The sequence below is a fragment of the Neovison vison genome, chromosome 9, assembly GCF_020171115.1.
Source record: "Neovison vison isolate M4711 chromosome 9, ASM_NN_V1, whole genome shotgun sequence".
NCBI lineage: Eukaryota > Metazoa > Chordata > Mammalia > Carnivora > Mustelidae > Neogale > Neogale vison.
The window spans coordinates 50,865,750-50,879,803 of record NC_058099.1 but is presented as its reverse complement, the minus strand read 5'-3'; the positions used below and the strand labels follow the sequence as shown (position 1 = coordinate 50,879,803).

Here is a 14,054-nt window from a genome sequence, read left to right as displayed (position 1 = left end):
CCCTACTGTTTGGCCTGGGCACATCTGCCATCTCCAGTAACATATCTCCCATCTGGTAACAATGGGATAGCGCATATTAATTCTATAAAGTGACATAATTTTGGTGGCTTTTGGGTATGTGTACCTTCTATGGCTTGGACAGTTTCCAGGGTATTCTTAAAGTGAACATGGAGATTTGAACCTCTTGATTTGCACGATTGTATGTGTGTGTGTGTGTGGGGGGAGGTTGGGTGAAGTTAAAATGAACCACTTTCAGAGACCACCTCAGACCCATAGGGCAAGAGGAAGCTATCTCCGCCTTATTTCCCCCTTATTTTGCCTGAAGATAGTATATTTTGAAACAGATTTTAGGAAATTCCTGGTTCCTCTTTCAGTAACTAGGGTTTCCACCCTTGATGGAGCCTAGCTGAATGTGAAGCGATTCTTCCTTCCTGAGCCTCTCCAGCTCCTCCCTGCCCCCACCCCCCACTCTGTTTTAGTACCTGTGGTTGTTATTCAAGCAAAACGTGGGTGCTACAGCTAATAGTTCTTGTCACTTAGAACATCTCTTTTCTCATTTCAGAAGGTGGATGTCACCAGCAGGGCTGTGATGGAAATAATGACCAAAACAATTGAATACCTTCAACCCAATCCAGGTAAGGGATTGCTTTATGCTTTCAGGATGTCCCTCCAGGTAACTTGTAGTTTCTCTTCGATCGACATTTAGGTTTGGTGTGCTTCTCCTTCCTCATCCCTCCTTTCTGGAGCTTCAGTGACTTTCCTGTATAGCACCTTTGGTGGTAGATTTCAGGGACAGAAAAGGACAGAAAAGGAGGGAGAATCTCTTAAGGCTGACTTTGAAGTAACTGGAGCATTCTGGGATATTTTGTCTGACCCTAGTGTATTTAACAAATAGCATAGCACGGACATCTTGGGTGGCACATCATGTCAGGGTAGCTGCAAGCTGTTAGCCATCAAACTTAAATTTTCAAGGGATGGTAAGAAAGAATTGGGATATTTTAAGATAAGATCTAGTAATTTCCAGAAGGCGTGAAAGAGTAGGAAGTTCTTGTGAAATACAAAGGGTTTCTGTTCATACAGCATCACTAGAGATTTTGGAGAGTTGTTCTTAATTCCAATGCCTCTCTGAGTATATGGCTGGTTAACGTTTGTTCCCGCTAACTTGCTATGCTCCCAGAGAGGGAAGTTGTAATAGAGATAATGGATCTACCCCTTGAAAGGAGAACCAGGCAGAACTGAGCAGTGTCTGTAGACACAAGGTATAACAAAGCAGAATGGTCTATGTCATCGACCTTCCCACTCCTCTTCCTGACATCAGTTCCTAATGCAGAGTATAAAAAGGATGGAAGACAGCCTTGAGGCAAGGCTGAACGTATTTACGTGAGAAGTATGAGTATTTAGAAAACTGCTCACTTTTAGGACTAGGCTCTTTGGGAGTTTCAGGTTGGGAGTCTAGTGTCTTTGGTGTTTCTGGGGAGGGTGGTCTAGACACTGTGTTAGCCCCAGTGTGTTGGACACAGAGCACGAGTGGCAAGAGATGAGAAAAGGAGAAGGTGTGGGGTAAGAGGAACGAGTGAAATCGGAAGTATTGACTAGTTCTCTACTGCCTCCTGCTGCTGGCCGAGCTCTCAACCAACCGTTATTTACCTGTGAGAGCACAGCTGCTGTTTGAAGATGAGCAAACTTTATAGGAATAACATTCTTGATTTTTATTCTTTTTAAAATACATAAGAGATGGGATTACGTAAGGAAGAAAATACAGAAGTAAGTATAGTAAGGTATAGGAACTAGGAGTGTAGCTGATTGTGAACCAAATGATTAGCAAATCAGACAAAGAATACAAAAGATGAAGTTCCTAATTTTTATCAGAGCCACATTCATGACCTTTATATTCATTCCACAGAGATGCAAGGATCTCTTAGGTGGTCATTTATTTCTTAGTATTCCTATCACAACTGTGATAGGTCAGGGTCTGAAGAGAGATGCTCACCCTGTCTCACCATAAGAAATCATTGAATAAGGGCAAAAATTTTGTATTTTCATTTTTGCATAGAATTTTGAAGTGCTCTCTGATCTCCTGGGATTTATATATGTATTGTGCTGGTAACTCATCGTTGTAGGGTGAAGATAATTATAGAGTAAGGAGGGAAAATAGACCATTTATTGAGCACTAATGCATTTTTAGGGTGGTGCTAATTATGTACACCGTCTCAACTCTGAAAATAACCATTTTTTGTGATTGGAAAAATAACGCATAGTTGAACAATTCATAATTATGGAAAAGCGACTAAAAATCCATCATAAAACACATCCTTAGTGGAAACCATCAGTGTTCTTGAGTATAATGGAACTCTGTTGTAGATAGCTGCAGTATGTTGAATGGTATGCCCCCTCAAAATTCAGGCCACCCAGAATCTCAGAATACGGCCCCATTTAGAAATAGAGTCTTTACAGATGCAAATAGTTAGTGATCTTGAGATGAACTCATTCTGGAGTTAGTGCAGGCCCTAAAGCAATGATTGGTATCTTTGTAAGAAAGGAAGACACAGAGACATAGGGAAGAAGACCATGTGAAGTGGAGGCTGAGATGGGAGTGATGTGGCCACAAACCAAGGAATTCCAAGAGCCACCAGAAGCTGGAAGAGGTAAGGAAAGGATTCTCCCAGACAGCCTCTGGAAAGAACCAACCCTGCAGGCACCTTGATATCAAGCTTCTGGCCTCTTGAACTGTAAGAGAGTAAATTTCCTGTTGCATTAACTCACACAGTTTGTGGCAATTTGTTGTGGTAGCCCTAGAAAACTAACACAGTGGGCTAACCTTATTTTCTGCAGGAAGAAACATGGGTCCAAAAATTTAAGAAACGTTCCCAAAGTCACACATCTTGGAGGGGATGAGGTCAGAATTAGAACCCAAGTTAGAGAGGGTACAACAGAAATTCAGAAAGGAAACAAATTATGGGATTGAGACTTAATTTTATTTTAATAAAAAAGATTACAGAAGGAGGTCATGGAAGAGATAAGAATTTTCAGAAATGACATTTTTAATAAAATGTTTAATGTGCTTACTAGCTGCCAACATGTTGTTTTGTTTTATGGCTGTTTAAAAATTAAATGGACATTTGTCACCAAGAAGAACAATTAAGGCCACCACCAGGCAATCCCAGTTTCATTTCAGAAAAGCGGTTATATATAGGCAGGCCACATATGTGCACAAGTTAGGTCCAGAACAAAACAAAATTTTGTAGACTGATTCTATGGAATTCGGACGATCTGTATGTATCTAATTGGTCTATGATGGATATGATTTAGTCCCTCCATCAGTTTCTCATGCTGAGAGCGGACACTTCGCTATAGCACTTCTGCAAAGCAGCTGGTTAAGTACACTTGTTCACTATCCAAGTGTCCTTGACAAGGTATGCAGGAGTCTAGCAAACACTCAGAGATACCCGGCCTTTGGGTACAGAGAAGCAGAAAGAATATTCTCAAACTCATACTTGGTAAATACTTTGAGCCTCTCGGTGACCCCAGGAACTGTGTCAACCAACATGTTTCCCTAGACACTGGTCCTGAATGAGTGAGATCTAGCTTGGGTCAGGACAGAGCCTGATGCCAACCAACAGATTTACATGGATAGGTTGGTAGGTTCAGAGGAAATTCATGCTTTGAAGGTACTTTGAGAATGAATATCTTGCATTAATTTAGTATTCTGGGATGTGTTCTGGCTTTCAGATCTTGTGGCTTTCATATCTGTTATATTCTTAAAACCCAGTTCCTATTGAAGTGATGACCAAAGAGAGTTTGATTAATTTTCATGAATCTGCAGATATGCTCTACACTGTGTAGGCCCCTTATCCACTCTCGCCTGCTTCCAGAGTGAGGTTTTTAAAAGGAAAATCTGATCAAATCATTATCTTGCATAAAACCTTTCAATGGCTTTTCATTGCTTTTATGATTAGGTTTTAAATCTTCAACATGGCTTAAAGGACCCTCCTCGCGGGGTTAGTTTGCCCTTTCCCCTCTACCTTGGCAGGCACTTAGTACCCTCATTCTGGTGCAGCATAAAGGTCATTTAAAAGCCTTCCTTGACCCCTGACTAGTGAGGTTCCCCTGTCAAGATTCCTGTCACGATTCCAGCTGCCTTTCCCTGGTGGCACACGCCACACTTACTGTAAATGTGTGTGATGTGTGTGCTTTTGTTTGTCTTCCTCTGTAAGGAGAGAACTGTGCCTGCCTTATCCCCATGCCCAGTCCGCAGGTCAGGTCAAGGCAACTGGTGGCATTCGGGTATTTGAACAAATGAGTTATGAAACACCATTGACAGTCATTGGCTAAAGTGACAAAACTGCCATAATATAAAGAGGAAAAGGAGAGGGGCACCTGGGTGGCTCAGTGGGTTAAAGCCTCTGCCTTCAGTTCAGGTCATCAAGCCCGCATTGGGCTTTCTGCTGAGTGAGAAGCCTGCTTCCCTTCCTCTCTCTCTGCCTGCCTCTCTGCCTACTTGTGATCTCTGTCTGTCAAATAAGTAAATAAAAATCTTAAAGAAAAAAAAAAGAGGAAAGGAGAATTCTTGCTTTTCCCTAAACCATCAGTTCTACCCATATAACTAACATTTATCAAGTGCATTTGTTTTTATGCAAAGACCAACTTTAGATGTTTTAGGGATAAAAACAGGACCAAGATTGGGCTTCAGACCTCTGGTACTTCACAGCTGAGTAGCATAAGATAGATACACACTGAGGAGACCTGGAGGGCTTCACAGCTAATTCCTCCTGGAAATTCCAGTTCACTAATGAAGTGAGCAAGGGTAAATGGGGTCACAGGTTTACAGGTGTATGCTGTGAAGCAGGGCTTTCAAGAATATAGACCAGAGAGCTGTAAAGTCTTCTACCATGGATTGTGAAATATTCTGAATGGAACAGCATAAACCAGTACAAATTTGCAACCTACTGAGAAATAATTCAGACATGAAAAGTACTGTACCGATTGGCAGGCCTTGTATTCTTATGGCATAAAAACAAAGACCATTCCAAAAGATACAAATCAGTTTTCTTATACAAGTAGTCTGATGCCTTATGGAGAAAAAAGTACTAAATCAACAATGTTGAATAGTAATAAGTTGCAAGCCGCATGTGTAATTCTGAATTTTCTAGTAGCCACATTAAAGAGTAAAAGGAAAGGGAAAAACAATTTTAATAATATGTTTTTAACCCAGTATATCCAGAATTTAACCAATATTAAAATATTGAGAAATTTTACTTTCTTTTTTATTCTTGTGCTATGTTTTGAAATTCATTGTGTTATTTCACACTTACAGCACAACTCAGTTTGGTCTAGCCGCACTTCAAATGATTGATAGCCTCATGTGGCTGGTGGTTCCCATAATGGGCAGCTTAGTATAATTTGCCTTTCAAGCTATCTATTATATTTTGATACATGTTTGATGTTTAGCTCCTTGGCTTATATATATTGGTGGTGGTTTGTTTGTTTGTTTATTTGTTTTTTCAGTAGAGAAATGAACCCTTGATTTTAGACTTAGGATATCTTTCATTTTTTTTAACCTTCTGCAAATCTATTGCATGGCATTGTGCTAGAGAACTTCCCCTGAAATAGAATGATGGACATGACCAGATTGGGCTCTGTTTCCTTCCCAGTCTTAGCTTAGTGATTGTGGCAGAGGTTTTTTCAGTTTGCAGTGAAAAGTTGTTCTGACCCTGAGAAGTTGCATAAGCCTATGCAAATCTCCAAGATGTGTAGATAAAAGCAGTTTGGACATGAGAAGTTACTGTGCATGGTCAAGGTTTGGTTTTGTACAGAAGTGCTCTTTCCTTGAAAGCCCACATGAGTTAGCGTTCTCCAACATGCCTCAGACTGGGATATTAAATGGGGATCGTTTTGTGTCTATTCATAATTTTTTAATAATAATTTTAAATCTCATTTGTGGAATGTTGCCTGTGGAAGTAAAAGCTGTATTAATTTTGAAATACCTCATTAGTCCCTGAAAAAGATACTACATCAAAATTGCTATACTTCTTTCCCACAGGCTCCTTTCAGAGATGAAAATGTACTGATTATAGGACATTTGGTGACAGTGGGACTGAAATCAATACATGTATTATTTGGCATTTGTGTATTCAAATCTTTGGCTCTACAACATCCTGAAATTGCTATGTTTCCTGGAGGGCAGGTCCTCAGCTATATTCATCTTGTTTTTCAGGGCTCTTAGCATTGTGCCTGCTTCATTGTTTGCCTTCAGTAGGTCTTCTTATTAGATGCATGAATGAATGTATCTATTTTTCTCTTAAAGAATAGGGGATATGTTTGGAGTCTTGGTGCCAGAAGTTTTACTTTTCTAAATCCTGACACTGAAGAGTAAGTAAAATGCATAAGGACAGATAACAAAAGTAATTGTGAGGAAAATGTTGCTGCACTTGAAAGGAATCAGGTTTTTTAGGGATGAAAGAGGAAAATAGGCAGGTGGTATGTGGTGTCGTCTGTACACTATAGGTACTGAACAGGCTGCAGGATTTTCCTGTTTTCACTGCATCTTTGGGAAAAATACTGAAAATGATTAGTTTCCTAGTCTATTTGAGGTCCCTTAAATGATCCGGTTTTAAGTCAGTGGACACTGGTAGATTACTGATCCTCATTTCTGTGTCTCTAAAGACTTGTAAGCCAGACCTTATAAAATGTACTTAATCAAAACAGATATCAGACAATTAACATGTGCATATATGCAGAAAATTAAGCTAATGGAGTCTCACTCTAATAGCCTTGAGTCACTGATCCCCTACCTGCATGTGGTGGTCCAGCTCTCAGTCCCTCCAGGTCCCTTCCCCTCCCTTGCACCCCTGCAGGCTTCCTGGCCTGGTAGTCTCTCTGCGGCTTCATGCTCTTTCCTGCAGCGGGACTTGGCACTAGGTTGTTCCCATCTCCTGGAATGCCCACCTGCCCCTTACTTGACATCTATCCTATTACTCATCTTTCCTGCTTTGTCTTAAATATTACCTCCCCCGAGAACCATTCCCTGAGTCTCCTCTGAAGCAGCTCCACTCTACTGTCGAATTCTCGTGAGGCCCACACGTGAGTCCCCTCCACAGATCTCTCCACTGCTTCCCGTTTAGAATAACATTGAAAATTATTATTGGGATAACGGGGTCGACAGTCTGACTTCATCTCCCACATTCCTGCCGTCTCCCTCGGCTCCCTGGGCACCAGCGTTGCCAGCCTCCCCGCTGTTCCTCAGACACACAGCTCCCCCACTCATCCGGACGGGCCAGCCCTGCCGGCATCACCTGCCCCCACATCTTCTCAATGTCCTCCCTCAGGTCTCTGCTCCAGTGTCGTCAAGGGTGGCTTCCCTGACCATCTTGTTTAAAACATCATTGCTCCTCATTCTTTAAACACTTCCTGAATTATTTTTCTTCATGGCACTTATCACTGCTTAGACTTTTATTGGATGTTTACTAGTTAAGATATGACTGTAATGCACGTGGCCCAAGTGCAGGGTTGTTGTTCATACACTGCAAAGAGCCCCGTTCTTATCTTTACTTGCATTTCTCACAGTATGTACTTTCACATGTTGTTTTTATGTGTTCAGTATCCTGCCTTCCTCCCTTCCTACTCCCCTGCTTTACATTCTCCACATAGCAGCTAGGTCATTCCATTAAAGATGTGACTCATATGTTGTCATTCTTCTGCTTATTATTCTCCGGTGGCTTCTCACGGAACTGAGGGCACACTTACTGGCTGTGAGTCCCTCCGTGATTGGGCTTTTGCCCTGCCGCTGAGCTTCTGCTGTTCTCCATCCATTCTCACCAACTTCTTCTGACCCTCAACATGCTCAGCTTGTTCCCGCCTCAGGCTTTTTGCATGTGAAGTTTTTCTGCCTGGGACTCTTCTCCTGGCTCCCTTGTGGCTGCACCTTCCTCTCATGCCATCTCTCTGTGTGGTCCTTCCCTGGACGCTCTGTCTGAAGTAGCTTCTTCTCACTCCTCTTATATCCCTTCTATTCTATCACTGTTTGAAATTATTCTGTATTTTATCATTTTTAAATTTAAATCTTTTTAAAAAGATTTTATTTATTTATTTGAGAGAGAGAAAAGAATGAAAGAGAAAGAGGTAAGCGGGAGAAGTAGATTCCCTGCTGAGCAGGGAACCTGGTGTGGGACTTGATCCTGGGACACCAGGATCGTGACCTGAGCCAAAGGCAGTTGCTTAACCAACTGAGCCATCCAGGTGCCCCTCTGTATTTTATCTTTTTAAAAATCATCTGCTAATCACCCACATTCTTCATCTAGAATGTAATCTCCAGCAGGGTAGGGACCCTGTCCTGTTTAATATCTCTAATATAAAAATAGTGCCCTCAGTATTAAATCAGTGCTATTTATCCCTCCCACTGTGTCATAAACTCATCAGAGACCAGACTGTATTTGTTTTGCTCATTTCTGTATACCCAGCACCTAGCACAGTGTCTGTATCTGTTAGTATCTGTTTAATTTTTTTTGAATAAATTTGAATAAATTTTTTTGAATAAATTTTTTGAATAAATGAATCAAATCATGTTAAGCATATTTAAGCTCCATCTATAGGAGTAGCTGACCTCCCAGGTAGACTTGAACATGTCAGGATCAGAGCTGTTACTCTGTCTATGTTGTATCTACTTGGTGTCATGTACAATTAATACATTTCACAGTTGCTTTGGAAAATGTGTGGCAGTATATACTCTCATGTTTAAGCTCATTGGGCTGGAGCTATTGACAGAACATCCATATTTACACACACAGATAACTCTTCCCATTTTCACATTTCTGAAAACTGAAGTTTCAGAAGAGATTAAGTAATTTCTCCAAGGTCATGCAACAAAAGAATCAGAATTCATGTTCAGATACGACTATCTCCATAGTCCATTTTTTTTCACTGTCATATTCTACAAAATGTGGAGATACCTTTAGTCTTGGGGTATGTGGTGAATTCAGTCTAGAGTGACCTCTAATGATCCATGCCCTTGCCCAATCCCTTCCTTTTGAGTGTAGGTGGATTCTGTGCCTTGCTTCTAATCAAAAGAATATGGCCAAGTTAATGGGATCAGCACTCATGTTGCCTTGATTAGGTTACAGTGTATGGAAAAGTGCGTGGGATGTCCCCTGTGATCACATTGCTTTGTATAAATCTTTCTGAGCAGACCAGAGTGAGAGAGATTCTTCTACCGGCCTGGAAGAAGGAAATGATCATGTTAGGACTGCTGAAGGAGTGGGCTGAACATCAGGGGTTGAGGGTAACCTCTGGACTATAAGGGTGTCCATAGCTGAGAGGCAGTAGGAAGCGAGGGCCTTTAGTGATACTACCACAAGGAACTGAAATTTTGTCAACAACCTGCGTGAACTGGGAAGCAGATTGTTTTCCCATAAAGCTTCCTGATACCACTATGGCCTGGCTGATACCTTGACTATAGCCTGTGAGACCAAGAACAGAGGGCTCAGTAAATTGTACCTGAACTTCTAACCTACAGAGACTGTGAGATAATAAAGGTGTGGCTTGAACCTACTAAGTTTGAGTAACTTTGTTATGCAGAATAAAAAACCAGTACAGTATGGCTGTTTGTTCCCAACTAGAGCTCCTGTTTCAGGCATATCACCGTCGGCTGGGGTCATCTGGCCATTTGCCCTGTTGGCTCCCTTGAATACCTTCCATGGGAGCAGAAAGTAGATTAGGAGAACCTGAATGCATCTTTTCAGCTTAAGATAGTCTCCTGAATTCCGTAGGGAGTGGTAGGACAGGTCCGCTCTCTGCTAAGGCTGAAGATACCTTTGAAACATGAGACAGGGAAAAGCACGGGCACACTGCCTGACACTTTGTAGGGGCTCAAGAAACATCCCTCAACCTCCCATAGCTGGCAGGGTCTGCCTAGCTGAGGATATCTCAGGGGCTTATCTAGCAACTCCTCACAGTGAGATGCACGGTAGGATGAGGCCTCCACAGAGGGACTCCCTGAGCCCCCAGGGAGAAGGCCCACTGCATGTCCCTCCCCACACACAGGGCAAGTGTCCACCCTCTGACTGCTTCCTGAACCGGAAGAAGTAAAGGCTCGTGGTGTTAGTACTCAGAGGGTTGTGTATTTTTTCAAATTGCAAATTTTATGCTCCTGTGCGGTAATCACCTGCTTTCCCAGGGCTCCCTATACGTCCTGTATTGGCACCTAGCAATGCCCCTTGTGGAGGTGGGAGACGTGCACTGTCCCATCTTATGGATTCTTAGGGCTGCCGTGGACCACCCCTCAGTGTCTTAAAATACTTCTCCTCTGCTTCCCACTCAGCAGGGCATAAGAGAGCTCTGGTGCCTTGGAGAGAAGTGTTACATAATTACCATTATTTGGGTTGAGAGTACCATAATCCAGTGCTAGAGTTAGAGTGGGCAGATCTTCCTCTTTCCTTTTTCCTCAGGCTCTAGAAGAATATTTATAGAATATTTAACTTCAAAAGAAACTGCACAGGTTTGAGGAAATCTACCTACGTCCTTGCTGCCGTGTGTTTCTTCTGTGTCCTTTACTAAGGGTCAGCGTGCAAGGCCAGGGAGCGTGCTGCTTACAGTGCAGGGGGCGTCGGGGCTCATTTCAGATTTGTAAATCCTTTTGAGATCTCACCTGAGAATTAGGTCAGGACACATTCATCAAGGGTTGCAGATGTGAAATATATGCTCAAGTGTTGTTTATGACCTACAGTTTGTTGCAAATGTTAAGCTCCAAATCTAATTTAGTGTGATTTGGTGATTTATGCTCACATTTCAGTTGTAATATCTGCACTAGGCTTTACAGACTTATTAAATATAATTCAGAATTAATTTATTGCAACAACTAAAGGCATCATTGAGCCTTGAGAGATAATGAAGAGGTAAACGGACTTTTAGCTCTTGGTGATTTCAGTGAAATGGCTATCAGTCCCAGTTTTCTCCAGCCAAAAGAGGGAAAAGAACCCACATTTATTTAGCACCTGCTTTGATTACATATGTCACAATCGCTGTGATTTTACCATCACAACAGTACTATCACTAAGTATTGTTATCCTCCACTTACAACCAGATCAGTGAGCCTGGGGGTGGGGGGCGGTAAGCTCCTCTCTTCCCTGCAGAGCTGGTGAATGGTGGAGCTGCAATTTGAACCCTGTCCTGTGTTATTTCTTTGATAGCATGTGTTCTCACGTTAATTAGTAGGAAATGGAAATAGATTCTGCCACACGGGAGAGTGCAGTTCTTAAAAAAGAGTCTGTATGAACACATTTTTATATCCTTTTGTCCTCTAAATTTTAACCTACTTGTTCATAGTGTTTGCTGAATTAAGTAATTGATTACTACTAATGAAATGTAATAATTTCTACAAGAAGGGAAAATAAATCACCTTTCTGGTTTCCTTGAAATAGCTATTCTATCTTTAAAAAATTCTTATTTTTGTAAAAAACCATAAACAGAAGCCAGATCATTAGGAAACATTCTGGCGGTAGTGTTCTTTCTTATGGAAATAAATACAAAAACAAAAAAGGCATAAAAAAAAGGATAAAGCTCCAATCTTTACATTGGAGTTTTTAAAGTAAGACCTTTTGGTTTTGAACTCAGCGATGGTTTTGCAAAGGATGAGTTTCATTGATTTTGAAAATTAACATTAGGTTGTACACGCAAAGACCTCTTCATTTGTAAATTACCTAGTCCACTTATCCTAGTGAGTTCTAGTGTATACATATAGGTTCTTGCATTTGAAAGATTGCAGAATTCAGGTAAGCCAGTTCTCTTATGTTGAAGTGAGGAAGCAGAGGTCTAGAGGGAGTTAGGTAGCTCCGCAAGGTCACATAGATGGAAAACCATCTCCAATCCCCTAACTGATGGTGCGGTACTCATCCTGCTTCCCAAATCACAGTGTCTATCACACTTCCTCACCTCTGCATTTTTAATCACCTAACAAGAGTAAATATAGCTAAAGCTGACAGGTCCTGATTTGACCTATTTTAACAAAGATGTTAATAAAACAACAAGAGCCAGAGTGGCATTCTGGGATGAGACGGGCTTTGGAGACAGAGCTAAGATTCAGTTTTGGCTCCGCTTGTTCTATGTGTCCTTGGGCAAGTTGCACCATTTCTCTGTGCTTTACTTTCCTTATATACAAGATGGAGAAACTAAATCTGGCCCTCACATTATCAGGAGGTCTGAAGAGATGATGCATGTGAATTATATACAGCAGATAGTTCAGAGATGTTAGCTGTGGGGTGAACCGTGGCCCTGATCTTTACTTTTTCAAAAATATATCCAGGTTCTTTCTAAATTTTCAAACCAGACACTTATGAATACTAGTAGGAATCATTAAGTGTTTGTCCTCAACAGATCTCTGTTCCTTTGGGCAACTAGGTTTGGTTTCCGTGAGGTAGGTAGAGAGGTAGAAAGGAATTAAATCATTTCATTAAATCTGGAAAGTTTATTCCATGTCTTTGGACTCCCCTATTAAATGCTGCATTCATTAGGTTAGAATATGAAAATGTGACTTGGAATACCATGACTGCCCCTTCTGATTGTCATACGTGTTCATCAACACAGGCCAGAACTGGAGGTTGGCTTTTCTGCTTCCCTGTGGTGACAGACAGGTGCTCTGTCACTGTGTTTTCTTACTTGAAATTTCACAGTTAAAGAGTGAAAGAAGTCACTTCGAGAACATAATACAGCAGTTTAAAGCAGGTTGTAATATTGTTTTTATTTGTGGAGGGTCTCTCCCCAAATCCTCCTGTCATCGTTGAGGATGGGGGTGAAGATGAAGTGCAAAAGGGCAGAATCACAGCCCATCCTTGTCCTCCCCCACTTCCGGGAACATCCACTTTCTTCACCCTGTCCCCCTGTATCCCCTCCTACTCTGTGCTTACATTTGTGCTAACCTCTTCATTCCAGATTTCTGTGTTCCATAGAGACTATTGATTTCTAGATCTAGGGACATTCCATTTGCTATAGACCTTGATTTTTAATTACAGTGAATGAAACTTTAAAAAGAATTAGGATCCCCCCCCCTTTTTTTTCCCCTGAGGAAAGAGAACACTCCATCCTCTGCTATTGCTGTCTTTGGGACCAAACCTCCTTAGAAAATACTTTTGTCTTGACCTCAGAGGCTTAGGATCCATACATCTTCACATTTCACAGAAGTTTTCTAGAAAAAACCTCAAGGTTTTCCAACAAATGTCTGTCAAAACCTCAACACCCACTCATCTGAGTGTGCTACATCCTGTTTTAGAGATAGAAATGGAAAACTGTTTCTCTCTGCACTTTACCCACAGAACTCTTGACACCAGACACTGGGGTTTGTCTCATGCTGACCAATTTTCCAACTCCATTTGGTGTCCTGCAGTCCACTTCTGATACCATCTTCTTGGAGGTAGTGTCAGTTCTCACAGGTTAAGGGCTCAGCACCACAAGATTGCCCCAACATTGGATACCAATGCCATTTCTGAGCCTCTGGTGCTTCTGACTCTCCCCTCCCCACCATAGGTTTGGTAATTTGCTTGAGAGGATCACAGAGCTCAGAGAAATACTTATTTAATGTTTACTGGTTTATTACAAAGACTATGACCCAGGCTGTGCGGAAAGGATGCATAGGGTGAGGTATAGGAAAGGGACCTAGAATGAATTTCTATTGTTTCAAGCAGCCCAGTTTATGATATTTTATTACAGCAGCCCTTAGGAAACTAACACAAAAAGTGATAAACTGTTTACTTCAGATTGCTCCTAAGTCTCTGCAACACTCACTTTGGGTGTCTTCATAGGTTCAAATAGACCTTTTATCCCACATAACTCTATTAGCCTTCCTTGGCGTAATGCTCACTTGGAAGAACGTTCCAACTGGAAGCGAGCATGGCAATGCCGTGCATTTTCTTCAAGGGGGTTTCTATCGGTAGTTCATACAGCAGCCAACAGCTATCTCCTGGCTTTCCAAGGGACAGCTTGGGTACTAGAGAATGAGAAGACAACAGGTACAGGGGGAGAAGGGGCTTAGAGATTCCATGTCCTGAATAGGAGTCAATATCACGAGTATC

The 14,054-nt window shown here is 41.6% G+C and overlaps 1 protein-coding gene across 3 annotated transcripts in view; it reads left to right on the top strand.

Moving 5' to 3' along the window:
* Nucleotides 1-14,054, top strand: part of SH3GL2 (SH3 domain containing GRB2 like 2, endophilin A1) — a 212,444-nt gene that overhangs the window by 176,541 nt on the left and 21,849 nt on the right. For all 3 annotated transcript variants that reach the window (XM_044265609.1, XM_044265610.1, XM_044265611.1), the window contains exon 3: nucleotides 563-635. In XM_044265609.1, the coding sequence (XP_044121544.1) occupies nucleotides 563-635 (73 nt within the window). The remainder of the gene's footprint in view (nucleotides 1-562; nucleotides 636-14,054) is intronic.